Raw genomic sequence first — 17,691 nt, forward strand, 5'->3', positions numbered from 1 at the left:
AGTTTGGCGCTGTCTTTGGCCGCCTTTGGACGCGTGTGCCAGGTCGCCGTGTCTGTCATTGGACTGCCCGTAATCTTGGCCCGGCTAGTGCTCCTCCGATTATCTCGCACAGAGCGCAGCATCCGCGTTAAACACCACGAGCGCCGCAGGCTTAATTCTGTTTTCCGTCTTAATTTCGGTGTTATTCCAGTTTCTTTTTCGTTTCGGTCGTTGTTTTCGGGAAGTATTCGATGTCATCTAAAATTAAACATGTTCCCAAGTTCCTAATATGTGTCATTTCGCGATCGTGCGTGTGTGTTAACTAATGCAAACAAATAAATGATAATGATAAAAAGGCGATAAACGTTTAAAGCTCCGCACAAGAAAAGAGGTGCAAAAAAACAATAAGAAAACCCCATGTGAGTGCGAAGGAGGGGCGCTAATTCGTGAATTCGCCAGTTAGCTCGGGATGGGGAGTGATATCGGGAGGCCCTGACCCCCAGAACGATCCCAAACATCCAGATCCAGCCGCAAAAGATCCATTCCTCGGCCGGTGCATAACAAATTAGGCAAATACCGGGCTGCCCGGGGCTACAAAAACATTCAGCAAAGCGCCACGGGTGGCGCACTGGGTCCAAATCCGTAACCAAATCAAAATCCAAGTGGCGATGATCACTTAGCAGCTTGCTCCCATTAGCAAACAATTGAGAAGTCCGCAAATAGACTTTAAATTGAAGAATAAACGTCTGATTAGACTCAATGGCCGTCGGATTATCCGCTGCCAGCATCACAAAAAGCGAAAAACAAATTTCCATGGTGAAGGCGGAGGGTCGTGGTGCGGAGGAAATCTTATATACACTTCTTTATGAAACACGAAAAAAAAAAACAACAGCTTACGTACCCAATATAATGAGCTAAATTAACTAATATTTACATATTTTTGGCATGAGTCCTTTTTTCATTTTGAGATAGCTTTTTTATAAGGAATACGGTATATGTGGAACACTTTTTTTTTATTACAACTATTATAACTGATATAAATAAGGAAGCAATTAATAAATAAAAAGAAATATAGATAAATTGTGGAAAACTTTGAAATCACGTGTGAATGTGAGGTGTCAACTCAATGGTTTGAAAGACAAATTGCCCTATAAATAGTTTCTGGAAGTTCTTAAAAGTATTGTTTTCTTTACGTTCGTATTGAATTGTTTGCCAGTTTCGCCTCACCACGATTTTATATCATATATGCAAATGTGTTTGCTCCATTTGCATGTTTACGACTCGGATTATCCGGATAAAGTGGGCCTCGAGGTGCTTGGGGACATCATGTCCTCTATGAGCGCCCCTCCACCCGTTTTCCACACCCTGCTTCCTGCATCCTGCACTGCGATTTTTAATTAATTCCTATCCGGCGGGATGGGCATCCTCCAGCTATTTCTGAACTGCATTTGAAAATTCTGCCTTAATGCATATTTCGATGTGCACCACGCCCACACATACATGCACACAAACACGCACGCAGACACGATGTCGTTGTTGTTGAGCAAATATAAACACTTGTAATATTCACCCTTTATATTCATTCGCCAGCTCCACTCGCACCCCCCCGATTCATTATGCCCCCTTTTGCCCGGGTCCCCAAAAGGTAAACAGGGGATGCGAAATCGCGACTGGCTTCGGGACTCAGCAGGGCGAAAATTGTTTGCGACTGACTCTCCAATATGAATTGTTAAGTAAATACGAAAATTTAATTATACTCGATTGTAAGAAGCAGGCGAAGCAGGCGGCAATGTATGTGGGCGAAAACTTTTGGGGGTTGGGGCTAAAAATTAGCAAATGGCTTTCGAGTGTAAGTACGCCAATTTCGAGTGGCCTTTGTTCGATCTACTAACTCTAAATGCATTTTGTGTGTCAGGAAGTGACTGACTTTGTTCGTTTGCCCTTTCCGTTAACTCCCCCCTGATCATCAACCTTGAAAACCTCTTACACAGAGACAAAATATAAGTTACGAATAGAGGTTTTTCGATTTTATGATGATTGAATTCATGTCGTATGAAAAAATATAGTGTTACTTCTTCCTAATTAAAGAAACTAATAAGCCATCAAACTTATACACATTGTAATTTATGCACTTATACCTATTAATAAAATTATAAATATAGAAAATACAAAGTAACAGATGATTCTGAAGTGCAAAGAAACTATTTGAGCTGACGACCCCAAAAGGTTGCTAATTGAGTATGCAAATTGATGGTTAATCAGATATTTGCTTTACATTTCCCCACTTTAAGTCGCTATTTGCACAGAGTTTTCGTTCCTGCCGCGGTTAGCTAATTGAATATATTAATGGGTATTGATTGCTCCCCTAGCAGCTGCACCTGGTTTGGAATCCATGATGCTGGTGGTCCTTATCTATCTACCCCTTCTGCATTCAGTGCCCCTGGAGCGCTGCTGCCATAAAGCAGATAAAACAAACTTTGCATGAACTCATGAAATTTTAAAATTACATCATGTTTATGTATCTGAGCGTGTGTCCACGACAGGGTGGAATTATTATGCATGTTTTTGGGTATCTCCATGGCTCCCACTCCTGCCCCAACTCCAACTCACCTGCCTTGCAACAGGCAATAAAATGCCCGCAGCTTCGTTGCAAAAGTTGTGTGAAAATTGCAAATGAAAAGGGAAGTATTTTTGTTTCATTTCGACTTTATTCAACTTTCCGTTTTGGCAGGGCATTAAAACATATTTACGATTCCGCACCGATGCCACCCCTGCAAATCCAATGCCTCCTGCGAGTTCAAAAGCATCTTCAGAATTTGTTATGCCGTTGTGAGCCAATAAAATTAGTAAGCATGTGAACTGAAGTCGTCTGGCAACGCGGCGTATGCTTGATATCGGTCCCAGTTGCTCATACGCCATGTGCTCCGGTGCTCCGTCTTCCCCCAAGTCTGTGTGTTTGGTTTCATTTCAATTTTCTTTTAATTTGTAAACTTTCGCCGTGTCCGTGTGGGTCTAGGTGTGGATGCGGGATGGTGTCTGTGTGTGTTTTGCTTGGCCTTAGACTACCTTGTCTCACGGGTTGATGGTCAAGAGGATAAGGATGACGAGGCGAATGACGATGACCGGCATCCATCCATCCATCCATCCATCTATTTATTTGCCTTCGGACGGCCAAAACCATAAATATCGATATGATGCCGCCTGACTGCCTCTGCCATTGGCTTCGATTTAATTCGCCTCGATTCAATGCGATTCGTTTCGATTCGATTGGATTTGATTCTTCCGCCAGCTGACGTTGTCGTCGACTTCTGACTTCCATACACGCTTCGCTGGGCGGGCTCGTTCATTCATAAAGCTGTTGCCTTCCTGCTGCCCATAGTTTTTATTACCGCTCGTGTTTTTCAGCACATTTCATTTACGTGGTTTTTATCACGCTCCGCCATTGTCATATGGTAGATGGCGTTGGCTTAATGTCTTTTAATTGATTCGAAGATAGTATAACCTTGCACTTCGGCGAAATTCATTGATAAGGCAGACTGGTATATCAATAATGCCAAAATAACTTAACATTGAACATTGAACTATAACATTTATGTTTGAAAACCATGCTTGGTGTAGAGCCAACAAGTATTTAAAATCAATATTCAGTTGGAAGCTTCTTAAATTGATATACCTTACATTGATATTTCAAATTTATGTGCATAAGATTTTGTTTTGTAATGTTCACCTGTGGCAGAAATATTCCAGACATTTTAAATAAATATGTAATATGCTAATTTAGTTTCATAAACGTAATGATTGTTTTTCCTGGCATTTATTGAGTAAAATATGAATAATGCGTATGGTATTTGGGCCATCTTGCAGTCCAAGACCAATTTCTAACTTATAGATGGCAATTAATCACTTCATGACTAAGCCATTTGAGTTGGATGATTTTTCCGTGTTTAAAGTGTCGGTAAGTTCCTTGTATTCCACTATCCCTGCAGTTCCATTGCCATAGTTTCGCTATTAATCGGCCCATTTTGATGGCCAAGCGCGCATGTTACGGATTGCATGTCCGTCTTCGTTGGCCTTTCTATTGCCCACATGCCGATTGCCAATTAATTTTCATTTGTTTTGACACTCCATAAATCATCGGAGGAGCAGCAGTTGTGGAACAGGAATGTTGGAGAGCAGTGTGCAGTGGCCAGTGAATATTAGGCATACGCCCTGTTGCACCAGCACCAGCAAGCACTGGATGCCAACGATTCATTTGAAACTGGTCGCTATTATTATTTACATTGGTCAAACAGTGCAAATGTTTATTTGACTACTGGGCAGCTAATTGTGGCGCATTTGGGGCCAGATTAGTTGCCCCAACCATTGGCTCCAAATGACACGGATGCTGATGATTACGATGTTCATCCTCATCATCATTATCATCAGCAGCATTATGGCGATAACCACAAGCACGCGCTCGTCCAAATAATGCGCTTGTTTGCCAAGCCCATAAATAAATCGCTGCTTTTTTTTTGGATGGAGAGCTTAAGATTGTGGCAGAAAATCTATATTACCGTATATATTGTTCTACATTAATATTTCAACATATAAAATGTATATGAATATACATCTTATTTTTATATGAATATACATTTTATTCCTAAGAAAAATGATTTTTATGAACATACTTTTGCCTCTGAGTGGAAGCAGTGGTATAAATGGCGTTTTTTCCCCATATTTAAGGTCTTAAAGAGCAAGTTTTTTTTCAAGGAAAGAAAGGTACGCCTACTTTACTTTTTCGGGCGGATTCCGCGGATTCCACCAACGCGCTGCAGGTGCAGCTGCTATTTCCTACCAGACCCGTCCTGACCGAGATCAAAGTGGTTGGAGGCTATTTATAGGGCGCAATTAGCCGGTCGGACATGGCCAAGATGGCCCATTCAACTGCACGGAGAACCCTGACATTCGCAGATATGGGTCCGGCATGTGTGCATGGGTCTCCGGCCAGGGTCTCCGCCGTGTTATCATATCTCCCAACTTGACACTGACAAAGCTTTTGGCCAACTCATTAGCCTCCGGCATTTAAAGTGGCTAAAGCTCAGTGCGTGAGCCGTGCCGAGATGAGATGCGATGGAATGGGATGAGATGTGATGAGTCGGCGACCCGGGGAACAGCTCGCTGCCATGGTATTTGTTCATTAATAAATAACTTGACACTCGTTGTTTTAATCACAGCGGCGCGGGGAATGGGAGCACGTGATCTCCACCCTCGTCGGAGGGTGTAGGTTGCCAGGTGGAAACGCACATGCACCTGGTTTACACATCTGTCACAGTCGCCCCCCCCCATCTACAATTAACGGATAAAGTTACTGCCGTCTGACTAGTTTAATTACTTTGTTGCTTAATTGTTGCATGTAATTATTGTGCGTGGCGGGTGTTTTTATTTCTTCGACAAAGTGATAAGCCTTTATTTCTTTTGAAAACTATTAACTGTCAAAGTTTCGAATGCAAAACTTGGCCTGCGACTAGAAACTTGATTTAATTGCCCTGATTACCGCCCGAACTATCAGCTCCATCAAGTCCAATTAAATCTCCGACCGAGTATCCCACGAATGCCATCCAATCTCATTCCCACCCGTGCGAATCGGAATGTTTATCTCTGGCATGCAATCTCCATTGCGACAGCTTACAGCAAACATTATCGAGCGGGAAAGAGTTATGGCTGCTAATGGGGATCTAATGGCTGGACGAGGCAATAATTGATCGGGGTGTGGGACCAAATATAATGACAGACGGTCTGGAACGATGGATTTCGAACGATTCAATTCCGTTGCTTTGGTTGTGGAAAAGTATTTCACTGAGTTCCTGCCCTTTGGTTGCCCATGACAAACCCACTGCGATGTCCATAAAGATTGCGCCGCAGTTATCTGAATTTAATCTGAGGAGCCCACTCCCATAAAAGAGAGCCACATGGGCACGTGATATTCGCATGTATTATTTATACAGATTTTTTTTTTATAGTTTGTATACACACTAACATAAAATGCGAAAACCATTCATCGTGGAAACCGAGAGCGTTTTTCCAAAAATGCTCTACTAGTTGCCAGGTTTCCTATATGTGTATGTATTTATTTTCCTCAATCAACACTATATGGACCCTTGAGTTTTGGCCTTCTGGATAATTTGTTAAGTCACGGCAACCAAAAATATTTAACCAGCAAGCTAATAAATGCTTTTTATAATATATAGCATATCTCTATACCTGTATGAACGAATGGAGGCTGTTCTCGGTTCTGGGTTGTGGGCTTGAAATCAGATTTTGCTGCTTTTTCGGTGGCCAAGACTCTTTATTTGAACTGATAACGAATACTTCTTTCTTGGCTTATTTGCGCAGATTCGTTTAATTGCGCATCGCACGGCAAAGAGGGAGAAAGTGCCCGTGAAGTGCCAGAGTTCAGGAGCGGAGACGCCTCGCTGACAGGTTCCTGCCGTCTTCCATATTGCATCAAACGCTCGTCGAGAACACATCAACAGCCCGACCAGGCTCCAACACATGGCAGACGACGATTTGAGGGCACTGGTCGATAGCCTGGATGACGCCTCGCAGGAGGACCTGGCCAAGGTCATCGCCAACTTCTCCGTGGACATGCTGCAGCGGGCCAGCGCCCTAATTGGCGCCCAGCAGGGCAGCAGTGGGGGGCAGCTCCAGAACCGCACGCTACAGTGTCAACAGCAGCAGCAGCGGGAGGAGGAGCAGGCATCCCTGGAGGCCCTAGCATCTGGTGGCAAGCGGGTGAGTCTCGACGACTGGTGTAAAATCCCAAATAAGAAGACTTTACTCGTTGAGTTTTTGTAAGAAAACTGATTTTATTTGGAAATATCTTCGGTTTAAATAGGTGACATGAGAATCGCATCTTAAAGTAAATGGCCTACGCAGAGGCCTAAGTAAATAGTCCCCGCCTTATCGAGGTCCCACGCTCGGGCACATCTGCCTATCTTGAGCGGCGAGGACCTTATCTGTGGTCTCCCACTAAGGGACTATTTTAGGAGGCGGGGAAAGATCTCAAGTGACTGACTCATGTAGTGTGCACTTAAATTACATGTTTTTGAGCAATGCACCCATGTCGCCTTAGATAACAAAATCCTAAATATAATTTATCGCTCTCGATTCATTTACATAAGATATGAACGGAGCCCAAAATTGTAAGTCTTTAAATATATTCGTGTTCATGTGTGAACATTCTGCCAAAGGGCCAGCAAAGCTGAGATGTACATTAGTATATTAGTTGCATTTATAACAGTAGTGGACTGTATTTATTTGATATATGTTCATTTATTTTGCAACTAAGATTTCAATGGGCCTAGTTTTTCTGGCTTTTAATTTTATTGGATTACAATTAAGGTTTATATTATTTTTAATTCAACAATTTGTACTCAATTAACTTATTTTAAACATTTTGCTTTTTCTATGTAGAAGTACATTTTCTATTAAACAACGATATAGTGGACTGTATATTTTTATTTGTTATATTATTTTATTGTTTATTTACTATTGATATTTATAGTACTGGCAACGGACCTGCAAAGGTTATTGCTTGCATTCTTTGTTGCACAGCACATTTCCGTATGAAATATATTATTAATACTATCATTAGTATTAAAGCAATAATTAATCCAGCATGTCCGGAAATATGATGGAAATGTAAATCTTTCAATTTTTGATGGTTCTCTTTCATAAATTTAATTTCATTATTCAATCGTTCAAATTCCTCAGTATGATTTAATATTGATAGTTTCAGCGGATCCCAAATAATCTTCGGCGCTTCACTAACTTCTCCTATATAAGGTGTTGATAATAATTCTTCACTTTCGGACTGAATGTTATGGTGGGCAACTAGAATTTTATCGTCGGTTCTTGCCGTACAATATGGCGCAATGCTTAAAACTCCTTGCTGAGGCAAATCAAACAATTCAATTTGAGAGCCAGTACATTGCAGACGGACTTTTGAATTCGCAGGAACCTTAAACAACCAACTACTTTTCTTTTCTAACTCTACCCAGTAACTTTTAGAGTCGACTACTGTTTTATAGATGCAGTTCGCCGCTTTATCCGGCTCGAAGGACCAAATGTAAAATCCCAAATAAGAAGACTTTACTCGTTGAGTTTTTGTAAGAAAACTGATTTTATTTGGAAATATCTTCGGTTTAAATAGGTGACATGAGAATCGCATCTTAAAGTAAATGGCCTACGCAGAGGCCTAAGTAAATAGTCCCCGCCTTATCGAGGTCCCACGCTCGGGCACATCTGCCTATCTTGAGCGGCGAGGACCTTATCTGTGGTCTCCCACTAAGGGACTATTTTAGGAGGCGGGGAAAGATCTCAAGTGACTGACTCATGTAGTGTGCACTTAAATTACATGTTTTTGAGCAATGCACCCATGTCGCCTTAGATAACAAAATCCTAAATATAATTTATCGCTCTCGATTCATTTACATAAGATATGAACGGAGCCCAAAATTGTAAGTCTTTAAATATATTCGTGTTCATGTGTGAACAACTGGGCATGGGTTGGGCGTTGCCGGTTCTTATCCCTCTCCGATGGATGGGGCATTAATTCCCTAGCACTCCACCTATTTGGTTATTCGGTCAATAAAATATTTAATGCTCATTAGTAATTGACATGTTGGTCAATCCTACAACTCAGTTGTTTAATGGCACACTAAACCACGTAATATACTTGATTGCACACGGATAAGCAGTTACTTCTTTTTTTAAGAAGGTTTTTTTCACCACGCATTTGGATATCTAATAATTATATTAAAGTAATAAGGTCGCAAATAAATGGATGCTACGATCATGGTTAAAGTAATATTATAATCTGAAGATTCCTCCATTGTGTCAATGTTTATATCAATCCATCATTTTCAATTGAATCATTAACGTTTTTGATGGCAATTCAAATAAAAAGCGAGCCGGCCAATAAATATTCCCTAATTACCCTTTGTTTGGCCAATGAATTCATCTCTTTTGCCGATTGAGGAATTTCCCAATTAATCGCACCCGCTAATTGATCCATCTTCTGTTCCGAAATAATTGGCTTCAATCCATCCGCCCGTCAATCTCTTTCACTTTAAGTACGATACGATGAAAAACCAGGCAAGTAAACTGTCGATCGCTTTCGGATTAAATTATTTTGGCATTTTATTTCCGGAAAATGCAGCACATATTTATTTATGTATTCCTCTCGCCTGTAAACAAAACTAGACCCAAGGAAATCCACTTGAGGCTGCATTTAGCCATTTTTGTTTATACCGAATGCACGATCAAGGGCGTTGTTCCTCGAAAATGTCATAAAATGTATTCGTACTATGACTGTGTCCAAATGACGAGGCTAATGAGTGAAAATCAGAAGAGCAAAGAAACAAATATTGCCGGAGTTTCCAGTCTCCAGTGTTTGGCTTACTCGTTGACAGCTCACTTGTCGCGTGGCTAAGTCCGATCGCATTAGCTGTCGCAAAAAGGTTCTCGGGCTTATCAGTAATGGGAAGACCGGCCATAAAAGAATTGCCAATTTGGTGAATTCTTCGACGAGTCTCCGCTCCGCGCTCTCGGCGTCACCTGATAAGGTCAATAAAAAAAATATCAATGAAGCTCTGTTTCTAACACCGCTACCATAGCGCGTCGCGATTAATTTGGCGCTACGAACTGAACTGGGTAAACAATCGCCGGGTCGTCGTATACTTAACGTTAATATACATATATGTACATATAACTTGTGTATCCGTATGCACGAAATTGTTTAGCACGCCATTGCAAATATATAAATAAAGCGGTAGCTGGTGATTCTTTCTTTATTTTTTTTTTGGGACTACATCGATATTTGGCTCACGCTGCGTATGTGTGTGTGTAAAGTCTGGAAACTAAATTTGATTAAAGAAAATCATGCGTCAGAGCTATAAATGACCAGGATCCGCAATGAAGGCATCATTATTATACCGAGTCAGAAACGGGGCATGAATCTTATGTACTCTGATTTAATGGGTTTTGGGCTAGGTCAGTTGCGTTTACAGAGGGGAAACACGAATTATACTGCAGTAAATGCTCAACGAAGTTTACCTTGCCAATCATTGTATATTCTCAATTGTTATTTCTTACAGATTTTACAATGTCCCAGCTCGTTCGATTCGGTCCTGTGCTGGCCACGCACAAACGCCGGCAGTCTGGCTGTACTACCCTGTTTCGAGGAATTCAAGGGCGTGCACTACGACACCACAGGTGGGTATTCCAGATTGGGTTTAGATCTTAAATAAAATCAATATATTTGCAGACAATGCCACCCGCTTTTGCTTTCCAAACGGAACGTGGGATCACTATTCGGACTATGACCGCTGTCACCAGAACTCGGGCTCCATACCGGTGGTGCCCGACTTCTCACCCAACGTCGAACTGCCGGCCATCATATATGCCGGCGGTTATTTCCTGAGCTTCGCCACCTTGGTGGTGGCTCTCATCATATTCCTCAGCTTTAAGTGAGTTGTAATGCCACACATGAGTTGCATCATTTTCATGCTTAAAACTCTTCAGAGATCTTCGTTGCCTGCGAAACACCATTCATGCCAATTTGTTCCTCACCTACATCACATCCGCACTCCTCTGGATACTCACACTGTTCCTGCAAGTGGTAAGATAAGCTGGAATATATATATCCCACTCCACTAATTAATTATTCACTTAGATAACCACAGAGTCTAGTCAGGCTGGCTGCATAACGTTGGTAATCATGTTTCAGTACTTTTACCTAACCAACTTTTTCTGGATGTTTGTGGAGGGTGGGTTCAAAGGCGGTATCAATTGAATTTCCTCGGTTTTATCATTTGCTTTTTATAGGCCTCTATCTGTACACGCTGGTGGTGCAAACATTCTCCAGTGATAACATTAGCTTTATTATCTACGCCCTCATCGGCTGGGGCTGTCCAGCCGTATGCATTTTGGTGTGGTCCATTGCCAAGGCATTTGCTCCGCATCTCGAGAACGAGCACTTCAATGGGGTATGATACCAATTGCCACCTACCTAGATATGCTTGCTAACCTCTTCTGATTTTTCAAAAGCTGGAAATTGATTGTGCATGGATGCGTGAATCTCACATTGACTGGATATTCAAGGTACCTGCATCACTGGCTTTGCTGGTTAATCTAGTATTCCTCATACGCATCATGTGGGTGAGTCCCCCGGTTAACTTCTGGCTTAAGTGAGTTAGCTTCATGCTATTATATCATATCGTACAGGTACTCATCACTAAATTACGTTCTGCTCATACCCTGGAAACGCGGCAGTATTACAAGGCCTCGAAGGCGCTGCTGGTGCTGATACCTCTCTTTGGCATCACCTATCTGTTGGTGCTAACAGGCCCGGAACAGGGTATCAGTCGTAATCTCTTCGAGGCCATAAGAGCCTTTCTCATAAGCACGCAGGTATATAGATTAGGTGACAGTCTTTCCATAAACATTGATCTTCGAAAATCCATTCTTTAGGGCTTCTTTGTGGCTCTGTTCTACTGTTTCCTTAACTCAGAGGTGCGCCAGACGCTGAGGCATGGATTCACCCGGTGGCGGGAGAGCAGGAATATCCATCGGAACAGTTCCATCAAGAATCGCAGGTGGGCTAACCAATCATTGAGGGGCGACTGCACTCATTTGGCATTCTAGCACATTATTGTTGTTGGATTATATTTATATAACCCTGGCTGTCGACATATTGGCTTTTCACTATTTGCACTACCTAGTTGATGTGGCTATGGCTGATATTGTAGTTGTTCGCTATTGTCGTCGATGTTGTTGTTGTTGTTGTTGTCATTTAACCAATTAATTTCCATTTCAGGCATCGCGCCTCAAAAGACTACTCGCTGAGATCGCGAACCGAAAGTCTACGGTGCGTATACGCAATGCTCATGTATATGCTTTCTACTTCTTTGACATCCACCCATCCAAATAATTCCAAAGTTAAATTGCACCCGTTCTCTAAATATACTAACACACTCGTGCCAACTAAAGTGATCTACTTAAAACCGTGCATTTCCCTACATCAGTTCTTAATGTTATGTTTATTCTGCATGGTTGGTTGGCTTTAGATATCCTTTTTATTCTTACTTATTTTCTTATGTTTCTGATTGGGGTTTTCCTTTTTCTGTTTATCGTTTATTGTAGACTGACATCAACAAGTCCTATACCCACTGGACACTATGAATGAACACCACACAAAAATATACGTATACGACATACATGTAGACCACATCCGTTCGTCCCTAAGTATTGCATGATAGTTTACATTATAAGAGATCAGATTAAAGTATTATATTTTTTATAAACCAACGGGCCATTTTTATATTCTTTTAGTTGTTTCCCACGACTAATTATAATTGATTTTCAGCACGGAGGAATGTGTTATCTGTCTGCGTCCTTCGCCACACACGCGATTGGGATCTCTGCAACGCTACCACAGTATCGATATCACAGATTTTGTCTAAATCTTATTCTTTCTGAAAAAGGGCATTAATTCAGTCCAACTCGTACCGCTGGAGACGCTCGTAAAACTGCCCGAAAACAAATCCCTCGGTGTCGTAGGTCCTATAAAGTCGATACCAGTCCTCGTTCACGTGCCGATTTGTGTAGACGGGCAGGCAATAAATGGGATAGTGGTTAATCGATGTGTATCTTATCAAGTCAAACTCGCAGGGAGCATGCAACAGCTTCAGGTCCCCTTTGGCATCCGGACCGGGTTCATCGGAGCGAGGTATTCTCCGGATAACGTCAAAGGTGTCAGCAGGCAGCATTTGTTCCAGCAGATTTTTCGGCGTGGGCCGCTCATGACTTTCTCGCATTCTCATCTAAAAAATTATAGACGATAAGGGGAAGGGACACGAGAAGAGTGCATCACAACTTACCATCAAACAGAGGAACAGCATTTGAATTGTCTTGCATCGTCTCATGAAATATGCTCCAGAGTTTCTCTATTACAGTATGGAAAACTATGGCCACCCAAAAAATGTGTCACAAGATTAGGAACCTGCTTAGACTGGACTTTTAGTTTATTTTCAAGAGTTACTTGGAGTTACAGCGAAAATTGTTAAACTCATGTTGGTTCAGAATTCAGGATTTTGTTTAGTTGATATTTTCTTTGAAAGTCTTAAGTACGAAAACAAGTTGCATAAGGATCCTATCAATCATTCCAAATGTTGAAATATTAAACCAAACAAACTGTGAATACCCCAACAATTGTTCCCCCATTTAAGTGTACATTCTAAATTAGCTACTAATTTACTAGTCGAGTGTCAGTTATGTGCCAATGCGTGCAAAAATGTCTCATAACGATTAAATATTTAGTTTATTTCTAAGTTTTACTCTTTTAGCAGTTTTTGTTTTTCTTTCTGATTCTTAAGGTCACATTGTTATATCACTGAAAATGTAATTAAACGTATTTTAACTTAAGGCAACGGGAAATTAAACGAAAACAAATCGAAAATCAAATTAAAAGCAGAGGAAAAGATCATTTAATGTCACCCTAAACTAAATAATTCATATTCTGCGAATAAAGCTTTTAAAAATATCAAAATATTTGTCATTTCTTAATCGTGATTTATCATCTAAATATATAAATGTATCGTAAGCCTATGTCTGTGTCTGTGTGAATTGATGCGTATGAAATCTACAACTATATCTATGAACTCTAGTGTTCAACGTCACCTGCATGTCAACCTCAACGTGATTCCCTACTAGGTCATTTCCAATCATTCTCTATTTCAACTGCAATGCCTGTGTGCGCTATATTCCGAGATGGATTGTACTAGTAATGGGTGTGGTTTTATGTTTGTTCTATGAAAACGAAATTCGATTCGTGGTTTATGCCAGAAACCATTTCAAACAGTCGCCTGCTTCTTTGCAAACCGAAGCCTAGGTATTCGTATAAAATAACAATTAGACTATCAACTAACTAACGCACATTTTGGGAGGGATCGCGGGATTGGGTTTGTAGGAGATTACTTTTACTTCTTAGAGGTAATATCAAATGCATTCGCCGGGATTCTGGGCACAGTATTTTGGAAACAGAGCTTCAGCTCGGATGCCCAGTTCGACGAGCCGATTTCGAAACAGTGAGATTCGACGGAAAACATCTGGCGGTACTATGTCCATATCGTGATCATCGCTAGGATCAGTCCACAAGCGCTCCGCCAGAGCGGCTGTACGGGGCCACAGCCGGTTGTCCAACTGATTTTCGTCAACCTGCTCGGTCCACATGCACACTTCGCCACCCAGTACCTAATTAATAATTTGGTATTATTCAAAAACTTGTGCACTATAATATTTATGTTCAGGCGATGCTTACCTGCTTCTTTCGCTTCTTATCCAATCGCATGCGCTCCCACGGCCTGTGTTTGTAGACGTTCTGCCATGTGCGGTACGGAGCACAGGCAGCATCCCCAGTGGCCCGCCAGCTACCGAAGCCGCAGTCCAAATACCAGGCGTCCACGTGCGAGAAGATTACGTTGTAGCCGTTGTCTAGCAAATCGTAGTTCTCCTGCCAGGTGCTGCCGCCCCATACTTGAACGGTGAATTGACTGTTTGGAAGACACTTTGTGTTGGTCAGGGCGCTCGACCAGACAGCCACGTGCTTGGGCGCCACTCCATTGTTGGCCAGTTTTAGTCTACGGAACAACACATCAGATTAGTTGAGATCACCTTATTCTTAATGTAGTTATCTGCTACTCACCTGGCCATAGCCTGGAGCATGAAATCGCACCACAATCCGCGGAGATCTGTATCGTTGAAGTATTGCGCCCAGCAATCAAGATTCACCTCGTCACCGCCCAGGTGGAAGAAGTCTGTGGGGCCCGTGTGTTGCAACAACTCCTCGTAGATGCGCTGCAGAATGAGGTAGGTATAGTTATTCTTGGGATTCAGCTGACCGCACGGCGGTTCGCCACAGTAGAAGCTCCATGGCTGCTGGTTGATGCACATGGCCAGCTCGCCCATTCCGCGCTTGGGTCCCCAATCCCAGCCATTGCCCGCATGTGCAGGCGCATCGATCTCGGGTATGACCTGAACGCCATAGATCTTGGCGAACTCGGCCACCTCCCGAACATCTTGCTCCGAGTACGTTTCGCTCTCCGAGTAAGCTCCGTGCACGGCCAACTCTGGATAGTAGCGCGAAATGTAGGGAAAACTCTGGGCATCTGTGAGGTGCCAGTGGAAGCGGTTCATCTTGGCCAAGCCCATGCCCACAATCGTACGCTTGATGGACTCCACAGAGAAGAAGTGGCGAGAGGTGTCCAGCATGAGGCCTCGATACCGGAACTTGGGCGCATCCTTCACCTTACTATTGGCATACGTATGCAAAAGGTGATCTTCGTCGTCAAACCATATCAGTTGCTGTAGCGTGGACAGACCATGCCGGGCTCCGAAGTAAGAATTTGCGATGATCTCAACCTGCAGGCGGTGTCCTTCGGCTGCTCAAAAGTAGGGAAAATTAAGTTATTTTTATTTCTTTTAGTGTTATTTTAGAATACTCACTTTGTGTGCTAAGCTGGTAGGTCTCGTCATTGTCCAGGCTAAAGTTAAGATCCCCGGATTTGAGCACGCTAATCTTAACCTGTACGCTAGTTAGATCCCCAGCCTTCTTTACACCAAAGGTAGCTCCAAAGAGCGTGGCAGCTGGTTCCAAATCCGCGTGGTGGCGTGACTTCGAAGAGGATTCGCTTACGGTCGGCTCTGATGAACTACCCACGTAGTCCAGCCGCTGGATTAGCCTGAGATCCTTAAGGAACCAGTCAAAAGCCAGTTGGAGCTGCTTGCGTACTTCGCGATGCGCCGTGTCTACGTGCAGTTGCACATCCTCCACGGAGAAGCTGTGCGTCTGAGAGCTGAGCAGGAATTTCTGGGTGGGGTGCGGCCAAATGTTAACGTCACCGCACGTCATCGAACAGCTTATGAACGAGACCCTCTTGGCAGATTTACCATGGTGGCCCACTCGCATGCATCGGTCATTCTCGCACTTGTACGTCCAGGACTTCTCGACGGGTCTGCACGAACGAAGAGTGATTAGTGGAAGTTGGATGATTCCTCAAACTGATTGGCATGTGGCACTCACATGGGAAAGCCACTAGCATCATGATGGCTGTGGGGGCGTTCCAGCGCCTCATTGTAAGCCTGGGCCTTGGTGACTCCTTGGTTCCAGTAGAGCACCGTCAGGATGAATATGGCGCCGGTGAGCAGCACCAACAGAGCTCGGCGCAGCGATACAGCCAAGGACATCTTATAGAGATAGCGTAGGCTGGAATATAGATGGATACATATCATAAGATAATGTCACACGGATTTCATAGAAAACATTAATTAAATTTCAAATATTGAAAACCTGAATACCCCCTTGCTCAACATCTAACCCACTTTTTGCCATTGTGTCCAACCCACCAGTTGACATCATCTGGCTTTTGGCCGCCTGCCCGCTGGCAGCTGGTTTACGGAACTGAGAGAGTTAAGCAATAATGCACAATAGTAGGTCGTGTCGCAAGACAATGGGCAACCATGTCGACACCACCACCAGGCCTGTCCCCACCGAAACAGTCCCGCCCACCCTGTCATGGGGGACAGGCCACATCGAACTTTAATCAATGCTCGCGACTTGGGCTTGACGAGCGATAAAAATCAAAGGAAACCCGAGGAGTCGCGCGAAGCCACAAGCCATTTAGTGGCAATTGTTTATCCAAGGCGACCGCGATGTCCTCACGCTAATACCACGCACACATGGCACAACCACATCCACCTTCGTCGCAGGCAGGAATTGGGAATTGGGCCTCCAGTGGCGCCTGGCTGGCAACATAATGAAAAATCGGAGACAGTTCCATAGGAAAACATTAGGGACCACGGCATTGTAGCTCCCTTTCTTCCGTACCTTTCGTACACGTATCTCATAGTGTATTGAAAATTGTAAACTTTTAATTTTGTTGAGTTCAAAAGTATTGCCCACTTTATTAAGACATCGAATACATTTGGTAGAATTTAAGCTCCAAGATCTGATATTCACCTTTTAAGTTCAGAGAAAACTCTGCTTATTTCAATAACTTTTTTATGAAGAGAAAAAAAAAACTTAATTGCGTATTATCATTTTATTAAGTTTAATCAAGTTTGGTTTATCACATCATTAAACGTTCCCTTAATGAGGGATTGAATCTTGTATTACAGTGTTTACTCAAGTCTTTACTTATTCGCTTCATACTCAGCAAGTGAAGCCTTCGTGTCAACCCTTAACACCATATTTTTAGAGTCCCCCATCCCATATCAACTTTCTAAGTAACCTATAATTTAACGTTCTATGCTTCCTTATCGATTTCAAATCAAATTACTTAACAAATGAGTGGAGGATCCGTAAACCCAAATTTGATTTCATATATATTTAGGGGTGTTCTCTTTTTAAAGAAACTTTGCATAGACGAAGAACGAGGGCGAGACCTTGCCACCAATGGAGCATGGTACCTGGTGCCGGGTATCGTGACGCTTTCCCTCATGATGGGTGATTTCGGTGGGTGGTTGGTTGTGGGTGGTGTGGGTGGTACACACCTGTAATGCAGTAGTGGCAAAATCAGCAAAGGACCTGCAACCTTTGCGTGCGACTGGAACAATCGAAGCTGGCATGGGTGAGACCTTAAAATTTTCATTACGCTTCATGTGAAAATATGAAAT

The 17,691-nt window shown here is 42.7% G+C and overlaps 3 protein-coding genes across 8 annotated transcripts in view, besides 1 other annotated feature; 1 reads left to right on the plus strand and 2 right to left on the minus strand.

Annotated features, from left to right (window-relative positions):
- On the plus strand, positions 1 to 13,563 carry Dh44-R2 (Diuretic hormone 44 receptor 2). Of its 2 annotated transcripts, NM_165907.4 has the most exons (12): positions 1 to 398; positions 6,352 to 6,750; positions 10,116 to 10,233; positions 10,286 to 10,487; positions 10,543 to 10,639; positions 10,694 to 10,787; positions 10,846 to 11,006; positions 11,068 to 11,178; positions 11,245 to 11,430; positions 11,491 to 11,615; positions 11,837 to 11,887; positions 12,163 to 12,320. In NM_165907.4, the coding sequence occupies exons 2-12, from the start codon at positions 6,511 to 6,513 to the stop codon at positions 12,203 to 12,205; spliced, it is 1,428 nt and encodes a 475-aa protein (NP_725175.3). In that variant the 5' UTR covers positions 1 to 398; positions 6,352 to 6,510; the 3' UTR covers positions 12,206 to 12,320. The 2 variants fall into 2 exon arrangements, with proteins under 2 accessions (NP_725175.3, NP_610789.3); NM_136945.4 differs by lacking the exons at positions 11,837 to 11,887; positions 12,163 to 12,320 and adding an exon at positions 12,386 to 13,563.
- Positions 6,769 to 8,514: a mobile genetic element.
- CG34234 (uncharacterized protein) lies at positions 12,296 to 12,968 on the minus strand. Its single transcript, NM_001103819.3, has 2 exons — positions 12,900 to 12,968; positions 12,296 to 12,842 (listed from the first exon to the last, which is right to left on the minus strand). The coding sequence occupies exons 1-2, from the start codon at positions 12,942 to 12,944 to the stop codon at positions 12,513 to 12,515; spliced, it is 375 nt and encodes a 124-aa protein (NP_001097289.2). The 5' UTR covers positions 12,945 to 12,968; the 3' UTR covers positions 12,296 to 12,512.
- Positions 13,028 to 17,691, minus strand: part of fdl (fused lobes) — a 19,883-nt gene continuing 15,219 nt past the window's right edge. For 2 of the 5 annotated variants that reach the window (NM_001370052.1, NM_165909.3), the window contains exons 2-6: positions 16,100 to 16,282; positions 15,523 to 16,031; positions 14,723 to 15,458; positions 14,339 to 14,657; positions 13,480 to 14,271 (exon numbers count right to left, since the gene is read on the minus strand). In NM_001370052.1, coding sequence (NP_001356962.1) covers positions 14,005 to 14,271; positions 14,339 to 14,657; positions 14,723 to 15,458; positions 15,523 to 16,031; positions 16,100 to 16,263 — 1,995 coding nt within the window. In that variant the 5' untranslated portion in view covers positions 16,264 to 16,282 and the 3' untranslated portion in view covers positions 13,480 to 14,004. Of the gene's footprint in view, positions 14,272 to 14,338; positions 14,658 to 14,722; positions 15,459 to 15,522; positions 16,032 to 16,099; positions 16,283 to 16,903; positions 16,957 to 17,691 lie in introns of those variants that run through there. The other 3 variants (NM_165908.2, NM_001299421.1, NM_001299422.1) reach the window with 3 other exon arrangements.

Source organism: Drosophila melanogaster, chromosome 2R (assembly GCF_000001215.4).
Source record: "Drosophila melanogaster chromosome 2R".
NCBI classification, from domain to species: Eukaryota; Metazoa; Arthropoda; class Insecta; order Diptera; family Drosophilidae; genus Drosophila; species Drosophila melanogaster.